General features: G+C 39.2%; 1 protein-coding gene across 1 annotated transcript in view; it reads left to right on the top strand.

Annotated features, from left to right (window-relative positions):
• Positions 1-4,246, top strand: part of erfl1 (Ets2 repressor factor like 1) — a 92,270-nt gene extending 88,024 nt beyond the window's left edge. Inside the window, exon 7 of the mRNA XM_084725750.1 lies at positions 1,656-4,246. Coding sequence (XP_084581876.1) covers positions 1,656-2,467 — 812 coding nt within the window. The 3' untranslated portion in view covers positions 2,468-4,246. The remainder of the gene's footprint in view (positions 1-1,655) is intronic.
• The last annotated feature ends 14,740 nt before the right edge of the window (positions 4,247-18,986 follow it).

Below are 18,986 nucleotides of genomic sequence, written 5' to 3'. Positions count from 1 at the left end.
GTAAAATGTCCCGGAAAATCTTTTGTTGTCCTGGAAAATTATTTTTTTTTCAATATCAGTTAATTTGTTGATCATTTTCTCGATTAATCGATTGGTTGTTTTGCCCAGGAAATGGTGAAAAATGTTGATCAGTGTTTCCCAAAGCCCACAACCTCACATTTGAGAAGCTGTAACCTGAGAATTTGGACATTTCTTCTCAAGAAATGGCTTTTAAAAAAAAAGAATCAATTATCAAAATAGTTGGCGATTGACATCTGATTGATTAATTGACTAATTGTTGCAGCTCTAAAACTTTGCTTTAGCTGAAAATGAACTGTTAGACTTCTGTCAGTGGCTTAACCTCTGGAAGTAACTCGGGAGTTGATGCACTCTTCATTATTGTGCATTGTTTAAGAGTTAAAACTCTCCTGAGAACCTTCTTTTTTTATAGTTTGAAGAAAACATATATGATGAAAACTTGGTGTGTGTAACAATGATAAAAAAAAACTTCAAACATGTTTTCTCAGGAACAACTGAATTGATATTTTAATGGTTTATTTAACTAGAAAAGTTTATTTGTTTTGATTAATTCCAAAATTACCTCAACTTGTCTTTTCAAATTCAACAATTAGTAAATTAACTGATTTGTTGTCAACTATTACATTAATCCCCGACTATTTTGATAATCGATAAGTTTGTAAATCATTTTAGGCTGGTTCCACTCACAAATGTAAGTTCCCCTGCTCTTTTAAAAATGTGATTTAACTGAACATGGGTTGAATAATTAGGGCAAAATCATCTTATGAGTTTTGAAAAAGTAAAACCGAGTTCAAGAAATTTAAAATATCAAGTCAAACCTACTAAATGTACCGGGCTATGAACTCAATATTAACCCTAATCGTGGTTATCACTGTTTTCATTATTGTGAAAAGAAACAACCGTGATTTATCTTAACACACAACACAGCGGGTTTCCATCATGGTTTCTTTAAAGTACAAAAAAAGAGTCTGTGGGGAGTTTTGACTTTCAAACAGAGCACGGGAGGTCTTTGGAAACTTAATTAAACGAGTACAGTGAACTCAACAGTACACTCATTCAACTTAAAATGCTTTTAGTCAGAACAACTCATGTTTATAATTGATAATTGTTAATTATCTTAAGTGGTTTGAAAGAAAATTGTAATTTGAAATGGATTTAACGTGAGATTATTAAAACATTACATTGAGTTGACAGTAAAAGATTTTCAGTGTCATTTTGAGTCATTTGTGAAGAAAAATGTCCAAATTATCTGATTTCACTTAATATTTTCAGGTTTCTTTACTCCTCTGTGACAGACAGAAAAGATAAATAGGTAGAAATTCAAAAAAAATGATTGACAGATTAAAAATGATAATAATGAAAGTAATTGTTAGTTGCTGCAGTGTAGAATCTTTTTGTGTTCACATCTGGTTTTCACCGGTGTGAAGTGGGTGTACTCCACAGTACTGGCATGCATAAATGAACCATCAGGTTTTTTTTTGTTGAAAGCAACCGTGCCAGAATTGGCCCCTGTGGCTTCTGATTAGAATTGCTAATACCACTGAGCATAATTAGTGAACATTCTTGGATGTTGTATGTCAAGAAACCTTTGGCCCTTCTGAGAGCTAACCTCCATCTCTGGATTTTCTCCATCCTAGGTGCCCCGTGCTACTCCAAACCCCCGTCCCTGCTGGGCCCGTACCCGCGCAACCCACCCTTTGACTACCCCTGGGGCTTCAACCCCTACCTCCCAGGGGCCTTCTCTCTCAATAACTGCCCCAAACTGCCCCCTGGCTCCCTCTACCCCTCCCAGTTTTACCCCAACCCTTTGCAGAGCAGCCTTTCCCAGCTGCCTCACCCCTTCTCCTCCCTGCTCCCCCCAGGGGAGGCAGGTGCAGGTGAGAGGGGAGCGGCGGGGCAAACCGGAGGGACGAACGGCACGGCGGGTGGTCAGCCGGTCAGACTCAGCCTGCCACCCTACCCGGGGAGCCTGTCAATGGGACGGACGGACATCGGGGCGTCGTTAGGGGAAAGGGAAAGGGTGGAGGCCAATCCCCCGGGCACGGGGCTCAGTCTGGGGCTGGGAGCGGTCGGCCTGGGAGCCGGGACTGGGACGGGCCAGCAGAGCCCCACAGAGAGGAGAGGAGGGGTGAAGCAGGACCCGGAGTCAGACTCGGACCTGGAGATCACAGACCTGAGCGACTGCAGCTCGGACAACGAGAACGAGCACGAGTTCGGCATCGGGAAGGAGTCCGGCCTGGCGAGCCGATCGCAGATCGTGCTGGATGGAAAAAAGGGGAACGTGCTGCCACCCATCTCCTCTCTCCCCCCGCCCGCGTCTCCGCATCCTCTGAAGAGCCTGATGCCCATCACCCCTCCGCCCCCGTCCCTGCCTCCGTCACTTTCCCCCTCCATGGTTCTGCATGAAAGACACAGGGAGACAGAGACTCTCAAAATGATCCACAGCTAATACACTCTCTCCTGCGTCCACCATCTTTGCCAGTCTGTGCTCTGATAACTCTCTTTTTCTCTCCTTTTCTTTTCTCGGAGACACCTTTCCCGATCGCTTTTGCCGATCGCTCTTGATAGATACTTTTTCCAGGAAAGGCAGTTTATGTTCTTTACTTCTGAGATTACTGTTTCCCTGTTTGCTGTGCAAGTTTTTAACTCGCCTACACTCCATTACACCACTGACTCATACGGGGCGTACAGTTTTTAGGGTCTGCATCACCATCCCGTCCTTTCAGTTTTGATCTCTCACACCAAGTGATGCTCCACGGGTCTCTAGACTTGTTGTGCGCGTTTGCCAGCACGGCTCTGCAATTTGCTGTCTGCGGCCGAGCTATGATAGAAGGCAGTGAGGTGGTAAATTACAACACAGCAATGCCTGCCTTGACAAACATTAACAAACAACATCCCTATACTAACAGAACAGAACAACAAATAATGCTCAGATCGATCCAATTTTACAGATTTGTCCAGTAATTCTTGAGATTTGGACTCTGTGTAATCACTTTTGAGACATAGTCAAATACTGCCACCTCGTGGTCATTTCTATCAACGTCTCCTTCACTGAAATCATGTCTGTATTCCTGTGAAAATTGTTGCTCCACAAGTTTCTTTTGCACCCATTTTATTTACGCGATATTGTTTCTTGCGGGTTGATTTTCATTGTTAAAATCCATATTTTTTGATAGTGTTAAATGTGGTAGTCTGTGAATATTTATTTTGTCCTGTGACTCAAGTATTATCCTGCACATTTTCAACAAAGGAAAGAAAAAGAGAGCAGAGGGAGCTGGACCAATCTAGAAATTTGTATGAATATTTCTGTGTATATATTTTATTATGGTGTACATTACATTTAATTATTATTCACTATGATAAGATTTAGCTGTATTGTTGTGATTTAATTCAGTATTTAAACATGTTGGAAAAATTATAAGCTTAGGTGTATCAAAGTTTAAATTATTAATGGCAGAAGATCTGCACTCTGAAGATGTTTTTCTATGATGAGGACAGAGTTCACACTGGGAATTGTCTCCGATTTTTCTCAACCCCAATTAATTGTGCCCTTTGGTCATTTTTGCCAGATGCCCAACGTACAAACCCTTTGGGTTCAAAAATATGCCGGTAGACTTATTTTTATAGTTAGCATTCACCCAGTGTAACTGTACTGTAATTAGTCTAATGTGAATAATATTGGTCTTTGCATTTTCTTTTTTAAATCCTCCCCCTAAAATCTGTTTTGATTATTTTTCAATCAGTGCTTTTTGTCCGTGCCAGCAGCAGCAGGGCAAGTGGGTTTGCTTGAGGACATTAAAAAAAAATATTCAAAAACTGTTTATCTTTGCTCTACCAGATCTAATGAAACTGCATCCTCTCTCCAGTTTCTCAGCACAGAGTGAACACTAAACCATATTGTACAGCTTCATAGCCTTTATAGCCTATGGTTTGTCAAACAGTGGCGGTATACGATTAGTTGTGAAAGCTCTATTGTAAAGTTAATGTAAAGCTCTATGTTTGTTGAGTTGCTACAGGAAAAGGCCTCCAGTCACCTCCGACTAACTAACAGCTGTAAATACTGTTTCCTTTGTGTGTGTATGTGTGTGTACACATCCAAAAATGACAATGCAGTGGTTTTACCTGTCATCTCTCTTTGTTTTACTGTAAAGAGGAAAAATGGAAAGTGCAAAAAAGAAGAAAAAGATTAATATCTTCAAAAGCAATAAACATTATTCTGGATAGTGAACTGTTGTTGACTGCGAGTTTGTCGAATGGATTCATTGTGTTACGGCGAACAACAAAAAGGATGATTCTTCTGACACATTTCTATTATATAATCTACAATGTTTGAAATTAATTTCAGGTTTCCATCACATTTTCTTTTATTTAAATAAGTAACTACTTAAATAAGTTATCCATCCTAGTGAACAAAACGGAATAAAACAAAAACATGTTGTTTTGGACACCACAGTATTTTTAAATATTTTGAATCAAACTATCAATCTGATCACTTTATATCTCATGTCATTAATAAATATGATAGTTTAAATAATTCAGATCTGACTGCTGTTATCTCCCTGATTTAGATTTTGGTTGGTGGTTGGTGATTCTGAATCTTGTTTAGATTTCATGACAAAAACTAAGTCATCACTAAAAAAAAATTGCCCTATACTGATACAAATATTTATAATTAATCAAATAAAAATGAAGAAGTTTGACTTCATCACAGTAAATTGATTCAACTTTTTGTTAAAACAGCCCATTTTGTTCTCCATTAATTAGATTAACAAAATATTAATTGAATAAAGAGAAAAAAATGATAAAATATACGGATTCTAATGCTAACAACTTACTCCTCGATTGGTGTGTTACTGTTATTGTTTTCCTGTTTTACTTTCACTTTGGCACAATTTGGTAAATGCACACACTCAAGTTTTTACATAATAATAACGCTAATAATAATAATTATTATTATTGTTAGTATAATGTTTAAACGTGTAGAGGCTGTCATGACCACACACACATTTTAATCCTGAAACACTTTGGGCTTTTATTATGAGCACTGCTACAATTTATTGACCCATTCCAGGTGCTGATAATAAATGCAGACACAAAACAGTGTATTTTTCTTCACCATCTCTGTCATTTCACTATTAATGAGGAAATTACTGGATTGAATTTATATCCCAGGTGTGAGACGGCATCTACAAAGGTTTCTTTTTAAGTACATTTTATTTCAGTTTGAACGTAAAGGGTACGGCTGTGATAAACAACTTTGTGACATTAAGGATCACCTCAACAGTCTTAAATCGCCGTGCAGCAGCTAGATTTAATCAAGGTTATGACCATGATACAAACAAAGCAGACAGAGAGTCTAGCAGGAAGGACCACAATCGGAAGTGACAAAGCCACGACCATTCAGACACACAAACACACACACACACAATGCCTAAACACAGACCGATGCAAACTCTCATGAACTCTGTGTTTGATTATGCAAACCTTTTCTTTGCAATTTCTGTCATCTGCAAACCCTTCGCCACAAATCTCAAAATTATCTGTGGTTAGAGTCCTCACTGTGTGCCTGGGTTTAAATATGGAGATAACACAACAGAACCTACGGCACTGTGTCAACATGTAATGCAGAAACTTAACAGTGGATTTAAACCCCAGAAATACTTTGTTTCAAGGCAACATGGATGAGAACAAATATCTACAATAAGATTGTTTTCACAGCAGCCACACTGATATGAAACAGTAGGGTAAACACAGGTATTACCAATGTTAATTATTAAAGCTTTTCCAGTGGACCAACATGCACCCTGACTCTGTTTGACCTGAACTGAACAGAACCTTTTTAGTAGTATCATCACTAATGCCTCTTTTTACCACTATTTCCTGTCAAAATGGCTCCTGTGAAAAAAGTTCTACTGCATAAAAAGTGATTATGATGAAGATCATGTGACATTTAATTGACCCTGAGGTGGGATTTTTTGGTCAATTCAAGGTCAAAGATTGACTTTGAACGTCAGATTTTATTCTGTCCAATTTACCCTACAGATTAACTAAACAGACGTATTTTAAAAGGACAAGTCCAATCTCAAATTGTAAAACTGTGTATGAGGAAGGGCCATGCCATGTCTGTGTTTGTCCACAAGGTGGTGCAAGAAGGCCAGAATAGAAGTGAGGCGACCAGTGACCAAGCAGGGAGTAAAGTTTGATTTGAGAGATCAGCTTTGCAAACAGCTGCTTTGATTTCACGACAGACAAATGTTCTTTGTTGTGCTTAAACATCTGTCATCTGTTCAGACTGACTTCAGATAGTGTCTGCAATTTATTTCTGTGCAGATGGACAGGCTAAATAGTATACTGTGTTTGGGAAACTACTTTAAAACAGCAGAAAAGTAGTTAAAGTGCATTTTAGTTACTCTGGAAAATTAGTTTGTCCAATTAAAACTACATTAAAGTACTTTAAAATAAACAGTTCAACTTCATCCAAACTACATGATGGGAAAAGTCTGGAATCTCATGTTGTTACACAGAGGTCTGACACCGTGTGCAGTTCAGGTGTGTTTGATTTAGGGACCAGGGCAGAGCAGTCCTCACTAACACAGCCTGATGCTGTGTTTTAAGGACAGAATAGGAAGCAATTGTTGAGGTGAAACCAGAAAAATGCACATTCATGTCATTCAATTGCAGGCATCTTGGTTGCAAATCACAGGTGATTGAAATACTTTTCATTAAATGAGGTCAATGTAGAATTGTGCTACATTGTAAGAATGCTATAAATATTTAGTTTGTAATTTCACAGCAGCCAAATTGATATGAAATAACACATTGCCAATGATTGTCTGATCATGGAGTGCAATCTTAATTAGTATCATTAGTAACACCTGTGATTACGAACTGTTTCTTGTCAAAATATCTGCAGTTAAACCACCACACAACTTCTGCAAATCGTAGTTAAGCTAGCAAATGTAGCAACATGTAGTTAACTACACCCCAACACCAATATAATAGCAGATTAGCTGTAGGAAAAGAATATAAAGTGGAATCATTTATGCTTAATAGAGCTGACAGTGCTTGTTTAGGAGCAAATAAGAGCCTAAAACAGGAAGTAAACAACTTTTCTGTTTGTTCAGATATGTAATACCGATGATAAGGCAGCTTTATTCAAAAGGCTTCCTCAAAATTAATGAAGGAAATTGGCTAAGACTTATCAGAGAATGAGTCAGATGTTCAGTACTGAGAACACTATTGTTCTGTAAAGTGCAAAGGATGTGATCATTAAAATATGATGTGTTATTATTAAATATCTTGCATATCATGTTTTATGTTCTTATTATACTTCTAACAGTACAGAGATGAGTTAAAACTTCCACTGACACAACAGGGAGCATTTTTCTGCATCTTTCGTACTCTTGCTGTTCATACTTGTACTTTCAATGAATTTGGCTGAATTTCCCTTTTTAGAGGACTGGGACCAGTTGTAACAGGGGGCAATTGTAACACACTACCACCCCTGAAACTGACAGTAGTTTGAACCAACCGTTCATGACTATTTCTAAATAGTTTCTAAATAGTTTTTCTTTGTATGTAGTTCACTTACATGTTACATGTAAGGTTAACTTACTTATGAAATAAATCTTTTCAAGTTCAAATTCAAGTTTGGAAACTCCATATTTTATTTTTATCATGCCTCTGTTGCACTGTGATTGGTAGGACTATTTATCTTTTGTATAAAAAATGAAACAGGAATGTAAGAAACTGTAAGACACTATGATGTTAGTAATTAAAGTGGTGTATTAATGAACATATGTGCGTGCGTACACGTCTATGTGCATGTGCACGCAAGTACTTCATGTCACCCCTGCATAAGTCAGTGTCCCGCTTGGGCCACCGCAGTCAAAAAAGTCTTGAAACGTCCCTAGAATAACTGTAATTGTAGAATTGTTGCTCAGATGTTGTCATGTACAAAAAGACCCAAAATGAACTCTGTGTTCTGTCCAAAGCTTTTTGATCCATTCGAGGTTTTGATCAGTGTAACTGTATTATAGTCATGCACTTATTGGTGAAAATATATCAGTTGTATTAGTAATTAGTGCACACACATACGTTTCTTATGCAAAAAGATCACAAGTGCAACTGAAGTAGTCTGTGAGTTATGAATGAAAATGTAACAAGTGTTACAACGGCCCCTGGTCTCCCCTACTTTTCCTTGAGTAAGCAGGACTTTTACTTGTGTATTTTGCCATTGTGGTAGTTTTACTTTTACTTGAGTATCTGGATACTTCTTCCACTCGTGCCTCTGCTCTGTGTGGTCCACGGTGAGGACTCAGTGGGGACGGGTTACTGTGTGACACAGTGCGGAAACAAGCCGTTAAAACACTTCAGCAATACTTTAAAATAAAAAAAAAAAAAAAAACTGACAGGCGAGCCGTAAAACACACATAAGCAAACACTTTACGACCGTTTTTTAAAAGTATTATCGGACAAATAAATTTGAAAGGTCAGATCTTTACTTTTTATCCGCCGTCTGACCGACCCTGTGAGTTTTTTTTTTTTTTTTTTTGGACGTGTACTTCCGCGTACAATGTTTTTTTCCCACTGACACACGACAACTTTCGAACAGGAAACATATTAGACGCTTCGACTGTCGTTTTCTCCGTATTTACAGGTGAGTAAAACATCTTAACACTCTGCTGACAGACATTATGAAGAGTTTTTAACTGTTAACGACTCCGTGCGGTAAACGGAGGATATTTGTTTTACGGAGGGGAATGGCTTTATCCCCCCTCCTGTAGCCCGAGAGCTGCAGACGGTTTGGTCCGCAGACAGGAATGCTGTGCTCGGCTGGCTGCACCACACATCTCGTCCCGTCTGGACGAAAAACAAAAACCAGCTTATAACGGGTTTATTAATGAATGTAGCATTGGGACAAAACGCGACTCTTGTTAGGGAGCTTGGAGTTCGTGTCAGAGGCGTGGAAGTAGTTTTGTTTGCAGCCTGTAACAACTTCAGGTAGCAGAGTGTCTGTTTTCTGGCAAAGCCATCTGGGATTTTACGACTAGACTCGTTTCAGGTCTGATCCCAAAGTACAAATCACTTTAATATTCTCGCAGGGAGTTATGCCGTGTCATTTGTAGTCAGGGGGGAGTTTATAGTTGGTGACCTTGTGAAATTTTATGTATTCTTATCTTCTTTTGCAAGACTATCATTCTGACATTTATCATAGAAGTGCTGTGGTTGTTTCTCCTAAAGAAAACACAGCTGTAGAATATAACATATTTCCTCTGCTAATTACCTAGCCCTACTTTTACATACCCTAGTTACTACTTTTCAAGGAACTAAAAGGTTCCTTCAGCCCATTGTTGTGCTGCGTTTGCACTGCAAGGACTTTCACAAAAGATTAGGAACTTTTAGAGGATGTTAATACGTTTCCATCACAGGGACCAGGGTCTAAATTAAGTTCTGGGGACATTAGTGCTAAGTATCTCTAACTTTTAGTCCCAGGTACTACTGTTCAAGGACTTAACAGGTTCCTTCAGTCTCTTTGTTGTCTGCGTTTCCACAGCATTGAACATTTCAGATTGGTCAAAAATTAGTAGCATTTTATTTCAGCTGTTAAACGTGGAGTTACAGAAGAAAGTATATGACAGTAGGACTGATGACAAAGACAAATCTGACTAATCATCATAGATCTTAAGATCATGGTGGAAATGCAGACAACAATGTGTTGAAGAAGAGTTTAGTTACATGAAAAGTAGTTCTGGGTTCTTAATGTGAAAACGTAGCTTTATGATTTATGAAAAAGTGATGGCTGTTTTTACATGTAATTTTTGCATGTGATAGTATGTGACGATGACGTCATATAAAGTGACAGACAGAGATCATTATTTATTAATATTTCTACTGTAACTTTATGTTGACGTTCCAAAGCATTAAGGAACAAGAAACAATCTGGTTGCGGCTGCAGAGTTTTGAAAATGGTGGTTGAAATAATATTTGACTAATCAGAAGTCAGAAGGAATCAAAGTTCCTGTACTTTTGCAAAGTCCTCCTCTGAGCAGGGACATTCTGGGGGGGGGGGGTAAAATAATGTCCTCAGAACTTAATTTAGAACCTGGTCCCAGTGGTGAAAATCCAGTTCCTCCAACGGGTCCTTAGACCCTTGGGAGAGTTCCCGCTGTGGAAACGCAGCAGATTATTTTGTTGTGAGTTGCAGAGTTTTGGAGATCTCACAGACCTTGTTCTGAGCAGTTTCATGTTGGAGCAGTTTTCAGTAAAAAGTCTAAAATCCAATAATATGAGTTTTAGGCCGTATACCGTCATAAAATGTTTTTAATATGATTTTGACAGCTCTTAAAAATGACTGAATTACAAAGTTAATGCTGCTTTCATAATGTTGGATTAAGTCCAGTCTCGCTTTTAAATGTTTTTGGGAAGAAACTGCATTGATCCCACTGTTACAACTACATAACAAACATTTTAACATGTCGTTTCTGCTGTAGAAAGAAATGAGTTCTCACATTAAACTCCTCACAATGAGGTCTGTGGATTATCTTGACTAACGGAGTCATGATTTCTGGAAAGAGACGTTGCTGTTGAGTTTTCAAATCTATTTTTTTGGCACTTCGAGCACCTCAAGCCGGGTGCTGTCTAGTTCCATTATATTCGAGAGAGGACAGGCATCTCTACAGCCGATCTCTCCAAAACTGTGCAACTTGCACCAAAACAATCTAGATGGATAAATAGCACTAGAGGCCAGAAGAAAAAAATATGTAGTTTTGATTCTGGGGTGAAGTTTCCCTTTAAATTACCTTTTTTTGTTGTTTGCTTCTGTATTTTCTTTTTGTTCTCTTTATTTGATTGTCAGTATTGTTGCAATGAGGCTACAGACCTGCTGCTGCACAGTCTGACTCGAGTCCCTCCCACTTCCTCTCTTCCTATACCACTCATTCATCTGATTAGCCCATATAGAGTGGGGGTTTCGGTGCAGACAGTGTTCAGTAATTAGTGTCTGCATATAATTGATTACCCATGATGATTTTTGCCTTGTGAAACGGAGGACATCGGCTGTGCAGAATAGTTTCCTGTGCTCGCAGGAAACTGCAATTACTGTACGTCTAGTGCAGCTTCATTATCTTCACTGCAGTCATTAACTAAAGATAGGAGGCTGGAACTCTGTGGGTTGAGCTTGCCAGTAAGCCGGTATATTTTTCATTAATCACTCCTCAAAGAATAACAATGATTTTTTAGACAACTTGCCAGGCCAGTTTGTCTTATTTGTGCCTGTGTGACTCCAACTCCTCCGAGGCTTTGGTCTGGAAGCATGAGCTCTGTTTAAGCAAACTCATTACTAATAACGATTAGGTTTTTTGATCATTATGCGGTGCTGGGTGTGTACGTTAAGGGCGTTGCAGCTGGCGGTTTCGGGGACTGTGACGTGTTCCCCAGCCAGCCGCTGCACCCCAGAGGCCCCATGTGAAGCAGGCCCTGCCACTTCCTGTTACGCTCTGTTAGACTAGAGGAGCACTGCACTTGTCATCTCTCTCTTGCTCCACGTTTTACAAGTGCAGGCTTGTCTGGAGCCCAAAGGCTACCTTCTCTTCCTTTTAAAGGAATGTTGGCTAAAATCTGAGTTGCCGCCTCCCTCCCTGTCTCTCACTCTTTGTATTGTCATAGGCCCTACGTAAACTCACCCACATGCACCGTCTCTCAGAGGGTATAAAGTCAGATTGAGCTGCGGTGAGGCCTAACAGTTGTTGTTAGCCTGTATGAGAGATACCGACAACTGGAATGACAGGTAATGGTACCCACAGTGGAACAGCCAGGGGGTGTCCTAAGGGCCTGGAGCTGTGTTGCAGGCAAGCTAATAATTTACTGTAGTCAGGCTCGGACTTCAAAGGGAACACAGGTATTCTTCTCTGGCTGCAGTTAGATTGACGCACAGGCAGCAGATAATGAGAGACAGAGCGAACTGGGCTGCTCTTCTTCTCTCTGCGGGTCAGCAGTGAAATCCACTGATTCCTCCTGAATGAGCGCAGTGGGTGAGGTGGAGTGTAGTTACAAAAGTGTCTTGTGCATAGGAAGGTGGTTATGCTGCACTGCGCCTGAAACCACATCTAATCTCAGAGCTGAGCAAGGTGACACACTCTAAGGTGTCAGTGTTTCTGCAAGTGTTCACACGGATTGCTCATGTATACACATGTAGTATGTTATTATATGTAAAAAGTCAGACGTAGAGATTTGTCAGCTTCTTTAATGTGTGTTTGTCATAAGTCATTTGCGTGTTGTAGGTCAGTGAGTGAGCAGGATTTCCGTTAGCATAATTTTTGCATCGGTGATATGATGATGTACCTTGACTTGTCTGGTAAATGTGCAGGATTATTTGCTGGATTAGCTACAAACAGACATTCCCGTCTGACTTTGTGGTCAACTAATATGAGTTCTTTAATGGCTGATGCTGATATTTAGTGAGCATGGACGATCTAGGATGCCGATATCAAAACAAAGAAAGGTCATGTATAATTCTATGCACATTACAATCTGATATCCGTAATAGTTTTAACCAGCAACATGTCGTTTTAGATGGAATTTTTATTACTTAATAATATAGAGAAATACTTTAATTAAAAGGGGTGGGCAATATGGTCCTAAAATAATATTGCAATACTTTAGGGTGTATTGTTATAACAATATTCTTGACAATATGACAAAACAGTGAAAAATGTTTTTGGTTTAGATCTCACAATAGCTGTTGAACTCTCAAGGGATTTTCAGCTCGTACTCAACCAGGTCTTTCTGCATGAGATGGTGAAATAAGTTTATTTTATTGTCCCTCGTGCACTCCTTAAAAGTTTCAGTTTATTTTACATCTGATCTTTTGCAACCAAACCACTTCCACACTACTACTACACCCCCATTTGTCATAATCACTATATGATTTTTTTTTCATCAGAAAAACTAATCTTACAACATGGCACACCTCTGTTGGGTGATGCTGGAGATTTTTGAATGAAAGATTAATGCTAGTCTAACAGTTTTAGATTAGATTTGCTGTCATTTACGATGGAAGAAACATGATACAGAAAACATGATGGTCACTGAGGAAATTTAGGCAAACATTTACAGCAGGATGCACAAGAGTTAAAGTGAAACTAACTTTTTCACCACCTTCCCAAAACTCACAGAAACGCTAAAGTTGTTCCACAGCAGCCACATGGACAAGGCTTCCCGCAGATGTGTCAGCAGACGTTTCTTGTTAATCAGCCTTGTGAGTGCTGGCATCGGCCGATTACCTCAAAATGCCAGATAATCGTCACAATTAGTCGGTCTATCACTGATCTGGTTATTTTACCTATATATAGGTCCTAAGTTGAATTTTGAAGACAATACTCAGAAGACGGAAGCATAAAAAGACAAAAGCACAGGTGTAAATAATGAAATTAATGATGGCTGAATTCCATTTAGCTCCTTAAGTTTCATGGCCCTGTTACTGTAGATGCTGGATCAGTGTCACACTATCAGGACTTACCTGGACACTGGAATAGAACAGATGCTATGAGTAATAACTGTGTTTTTTCCGCTGTCAAAATGTCTGCAGTGGAAAAGTCCTATGCCAGAGAACGCTGAGCCTGTGTGTATGTACAGAGAAAATTACCCATGGAGTCATTTACCCTAAAACACTATAGATTATATTGCTATCATAATATAAGACTAAATGTACTGTAATAAAAGAGTTTTAACTTTATTGTTTATCTCTATTATGTATGAATGTAATGATATGGGGTTTTCTAAGTAGATTTAAAAGGTAACTCAGTCACCTACAAAGTTGGGAGACTTGCAAAAGCAGCAAAAGCCAAAATATCCTGACTTTCATTCCTAAATATGAGTCAAGCTCTGAAAATATTTGATCCTACAATTCCCATGATGCAACCTGGTATATGCTCACATATTTGAAACTCCACATTCATAGCTTCTGACACGCTTGAATGCGCTGTCATCTGTCACTGTAGCTTCTGTCGTCTATCAATGACCTGTCATCTGTCTGTGCTGTCTCAGCGGCTCAGCTGATGTGATATATCCTCCGCTGCGCAAAGGATTGTGGGTCGGAATAGACAGAAAAGTGTGCTGGTTTGCATACTGCTTCAAAATGCAGTCAGATGCAGAAGGACATCCTGTTGTTTTTGGCGTACTGCGCTTAACATACTATGTGTTGGGACATACTAAATCTGGCATACAAAATATTATGGTAGTACTGGTATTAGAAGGCCCAGGCCAAGATAACCCTGATGACATCACCAGGATCTAGAAAGTTTGCTCCAGAGTCACAGAAGACATTTTTCCACTGTTTTTGCAGGAAAAGCATCAGAATCAGAAACAGGTTCGTTTCAAAAGTAGGTTTTCACAAACAAGGAGTTTGCTTTGATGTTGTGTTGCACAAGTCAAAAGCAACAAGAATATGTAACAGAGATAGATGCTAATATATTTGAGCACTGGACTCACAGGCCATTAGTCCCCTACATTTGATGGTCAAATGTAAACTTACTTGAAATACAGTACAGAAAAAGCAATTTAATGCAACTTAACACAGTGTTGCTTTGGGTTTTTGGGTTATTGGTATTGTTTTTTTTGTTTTTTTTACTGAGCCCTGGACTTGCTTTACTATGACACTTGTGTTGCACATTTTTCCCATGAATTGTGATGTGGTGTTTCCTGAAGGTGTGTTTTTTTTAAAATAAAAAACTACATAAAGTTCTTGTCTTGTCAATGAGTCCTGTTCACTGTTTTCAACAAGTGTTGAACTAAAAGGCACAGAGGAACTGGGCTGTTTGTGGAACTGTAACATTGTGTTGGTGAAGTCCCACAGTGTGGGGATAAACTTGGTGGCCACAGGAAATATTTGGTAGCCACATAATAACTTTTTGTGGCCACTGGCTGTCAGGCCACGGTTCACACAAAACCCTGTGTAAAATATATGTGTATTCTAAGCGAGTTCCTTTTCAGTGTTTGAAATGAAGAGGATGGGCAAAATTTTGACAAAGATATTGACAAATATTGGACAAAACTGGATGTGGACACTTTACATTAATGTAATGTTCAGTTACATTGTAACCTTGGTTCTCTGAGTGAAGAGACTGTCTCTCCAGACAGTCACATATTCCATAGATCTGGGCTCAGTCCCTGTACATATGGAATATGTGACGATGATACGTTAGAGAATGTGTTGTATGGAATACTTTCCATGAGGACTAAACTGTCCTACCTTCCTTGGTGGAATACCCCTTTAAGAATATAACATAATATTATTAGAGCATTTCAGTTCTTCTAGTCATACAGAATTACACATCTGCACTGTACATCTGCACCGCTCCTTGTCTGAGCTGACAGACTGTTTATGACGGAGACAAAACATTGATTTTAGTTTTCATGAGTTAGTTTCAGACCGCTCGTTGTAAAGCTAAAACACAAGAGCCACTGTTCAGGCTTAAAAAGATCATTGTCCTGTGAATGAGCTGATAACATTATGTTACAGTGGCTCACACAGGCAGCTCAGTGTAATCACCTGCCAATCTCTGTCATCCCTCTGCTGTCATTCACACGCTGCTGTCAAACCAGACAAGGCTCCCTGCTCGCAGTATGTGTGCATGTGTGAGACATGTGAGTCATGTGTGCAGCTGTGACCCCCCTGCCCCCCAACAATTGAATGACCCCAAAATGAATGCGGCCGATCTCAGTGCGTTTACGGGCTCTCGCGCTCCATGATAAGGATGACTTTGTGAAAGTGTAACCTGGGCTGCAGCCGCTTGTTCCTCGCGCCCTGAAAAAAGGTAGAAAATGGAAAGAGTTGCAGCTGTCTGTCCGAGTGTGAGTCAGAGAGATGGCTGGAAAGCTGATGTGACGAAGAGTGTGTGTGCGAGCGAGAGAGAGGGAGGAAACACAGAATGAGCTCTTTCATTTGAGGGTCAGAGTGGAAAGAGCGAGAGTAGACTCCATAGATGATGTTTACTCTCGAGAAGAGAGAGATGGGGGGTATGGTGGGGTGAAAGGTCCTTCAGTCTGAGTGAGTGTGTGCAGACAGCGTGCTGGTTGTATGTTGACACTCAGGCCTTTACAAACAAAAGTAATCTTGTATTTGTGGTGTTGTATAGAGTAGCAATGATTGGCTAATTAATCAATTAGTAGTCAACTATTAAATCCATCAAGGATCAAGTATTCTGATAATTAATTGTTTTAGTCATTTTATATTCTCTAATTTCAGCTCCTCAAATGTGTATACATATACATGTATACCATATAAATAATGATATACTTGCTAATTTCTACACTTTTAGTTGATGCTTTGCAAAGAAGAGAAGCTCAAATTTCTTATACTTACCTGTCAAATCAAGTCAATTTTCTTTACATAACCCAAAATCACTGATTTAGGTAATACACAACCTGTACAACATGAAACACTTGCTATCTGTAGACCTTTGATTCAGACAAAAATAACATTTAACAGGGAACAAAAGGGGGAAACTGCAAGAAAAGAAATAGAGGAAGGTTTCCTCCTGCAGTATGGGAAGACATACAATAGAAAGTTGTAGAACTGTACATGTAAAAAATGTAAAACATTTCTTTTGGCACAGGATCTATCATCTCTCCTCTCTTGCATTTTTTTCTACCATACCATAAACTAGTATTTAAATCCTCCTTGTGGAGTGCATTACATAATGGGAACAACAGTATGACATACCAAAAATAATTTGGATACCTCTCCTCATAGATGGAAGCTATTTTTAAAGCAGTCATCAGCTGATACTGATAAGTGTACCAGGGCTACAACTAACCATTGTTTTAATTTAATGTGTTTAGCACTGGGTGATATAGTTGATCAGTTACCAACATTGTTGTGGATTTATTTTGTGTTGATCAACTAATGATTTCGGCAGACCATGCTAGTAGTATATATGTTTTTGGCTTTGTTTGTTCACAGTTGATGGGGATTACTTGTGCATTTGTGAAAAGTTATAATCAGTCTTTTGTGGCTCCAGAGCTGTGCAAAATCTGATAAGTTGCCTCAAGTGATGTCACTTGATTTGGTGTTGGCAGGGGCTGAAATGTGGTCCCTGAACTCTTTTACTACAAAGCCACGCTGCTGTAACACATGCAGAATATGACTTTACGTTGTCTTGCTGAAATGCCCATGAAAAAGAAATCATCTTGATGGCAGCATATGTTACTCCAAAACCTGTTTGTACCTTTCCCAGATGTGACAGTCAGCCATGATGGGCACTAACAACGCCTCCATACCATCACAGATTCTGAAGTCTGCAGTGTTTCTGTATGTTGTTGATATTTGGCTTTCACTTTGTACCGTAGAGTCTTAACTTGAATTTGTAGATGCGGCGGCAGACTGTTTACTGACAAAAGTTTTTTTTAGTGTTCCTGAACCCATGTAGTTATATCTTTTATACAATAATTTTGGTTTTCAGTGCAGTGCAGCCTGAGGATTGAAGGGGATCAGTGTTCAGCCTTGCCTCTTACGTGCAGAGATTTCTTCAGATTCTGTGGGTCTTTGAATAATATTATGGATTGTAGATGGTGAAATCTCTAAGTTCCTTACAGTTGTGCATTGAGAAACGTAGTTCTTATTGGTTGATTCCACCAAGCATGGCACGTCTGCACCACAGTCTGATCCATCCTCTGCACGGCTTTAAGCCCCACCAGCAGCGTTTCAGAAGAATTTCAACAGCGGACCAGTTTGCCTGCCTGATTATGTTTACTTGCTCCGATTTTGTTGATTAGGTCCTCTTTCATTGCTCTTCGTGGTTCTACCATGGATAAGCAGGCTACGTGGTTAAATAGTTTCTTTTCTGTCTGTCTTTATAATCATGAATCTGCACGGGATCTTTTATTTAGAAAATTAATCGGATTCTCTCTGACTTTTCTGTGTCTGACTTATTACTCAGTTGATCTACTCTGTGCTAACTGATGCAGCATCCGTCAAAAATAGACTTGGCACGTATTTGAAATGGAGCTGAGAGCCACTTCTTGGACGTGCTGAGGCGCTGGTGGTGGAATCACAACCATTGTGTAGAATGGCTGCGATCAGCTTCGGCTGACGTGGTGCAGCAGTAACACGATGCAGCTGTGTTTGTGAAAACCTGTATGGGCAAACAGTCCAAAAGTAACGGCTAAATTCCACCAAAATGGTGAATCTCACCCCATCCTAACTTGTGAACAACTGAGCCTTTCAAGGATACCCCTTTAATACCCAACCATGGTATCATCTACCTGCTACCAGTTAACCTGTTTACCTGTGGAATGTTCCAACCAGGTGTTTTTTGAGCATTCAACTGCTTTCCAGGTCTTTTGTTGCTCATTTCCCAACTTTTTTTGGAATATGTTTCAGGCATCTTATTCATACTGAGTGTATATTTACAAAAATAATAAATTTATTGGTTTGAAGATTTATTATATTGTCTTTGTAATGTATTCAATTGAATATAAGTTCAAAAGCTTTTCAAATAATTGCAGTTTTTATTTGTGTCCCATCTTTGTCAGAGAAAGAGTTGTGCTTGAAAATATTTGTACCTGCATTTCCAGTAATAAAAATACTTATGATATAAAACATCTCAATCTTCTACTGAACTGTTAGTGGTCAAGTTGCATGATGGGTAATGTAGGCAGCACGTTTTTACACGGACGAAGAATGCAAGGAATAAAAAAAGGCAGTGTCTCTGTTTTTATTGAATTATTCTTAATACTTAAAGAATAAAGTCCGTTATGAGTTTGGCAGTGTTATAGACGTGCAATGCTAAAACAGTGGAGTTCTCTTGAATATTTTGGCCGTAGACTCTCAATATTGCAGTTATCAGCTCTATCGTTATCTTGAGTGTTAGATATGAATTTAATTTTGAGCTAAAACATTTGATTTTGCTCGGTCAGATAAAGATCGAATTATCCCTTGATGTCTTATCACAGGGCCTGATCCTGAG

Source organism: Lutjanus erythropterus, chromosome 9, assembly GCF_056507025.1.
Source record: "Lutjanus erythropterus isolate fLutEry1 chromosome 9, fLutEry1.hap2, whole genome shotgun sequence".
In the NCBI taxonomy this organism is placed as follows: Eukaryota; Metazoa; Chordata; class Actinopteri; order Lutjaniformes; family Lutjanidae; genus Lutjanus; species Lutjanus erythropterus.
Note: the sequence above shows the minus strand (reverse complement) of the source record. Positions and strands in the feature narration are given on the sequence as shown.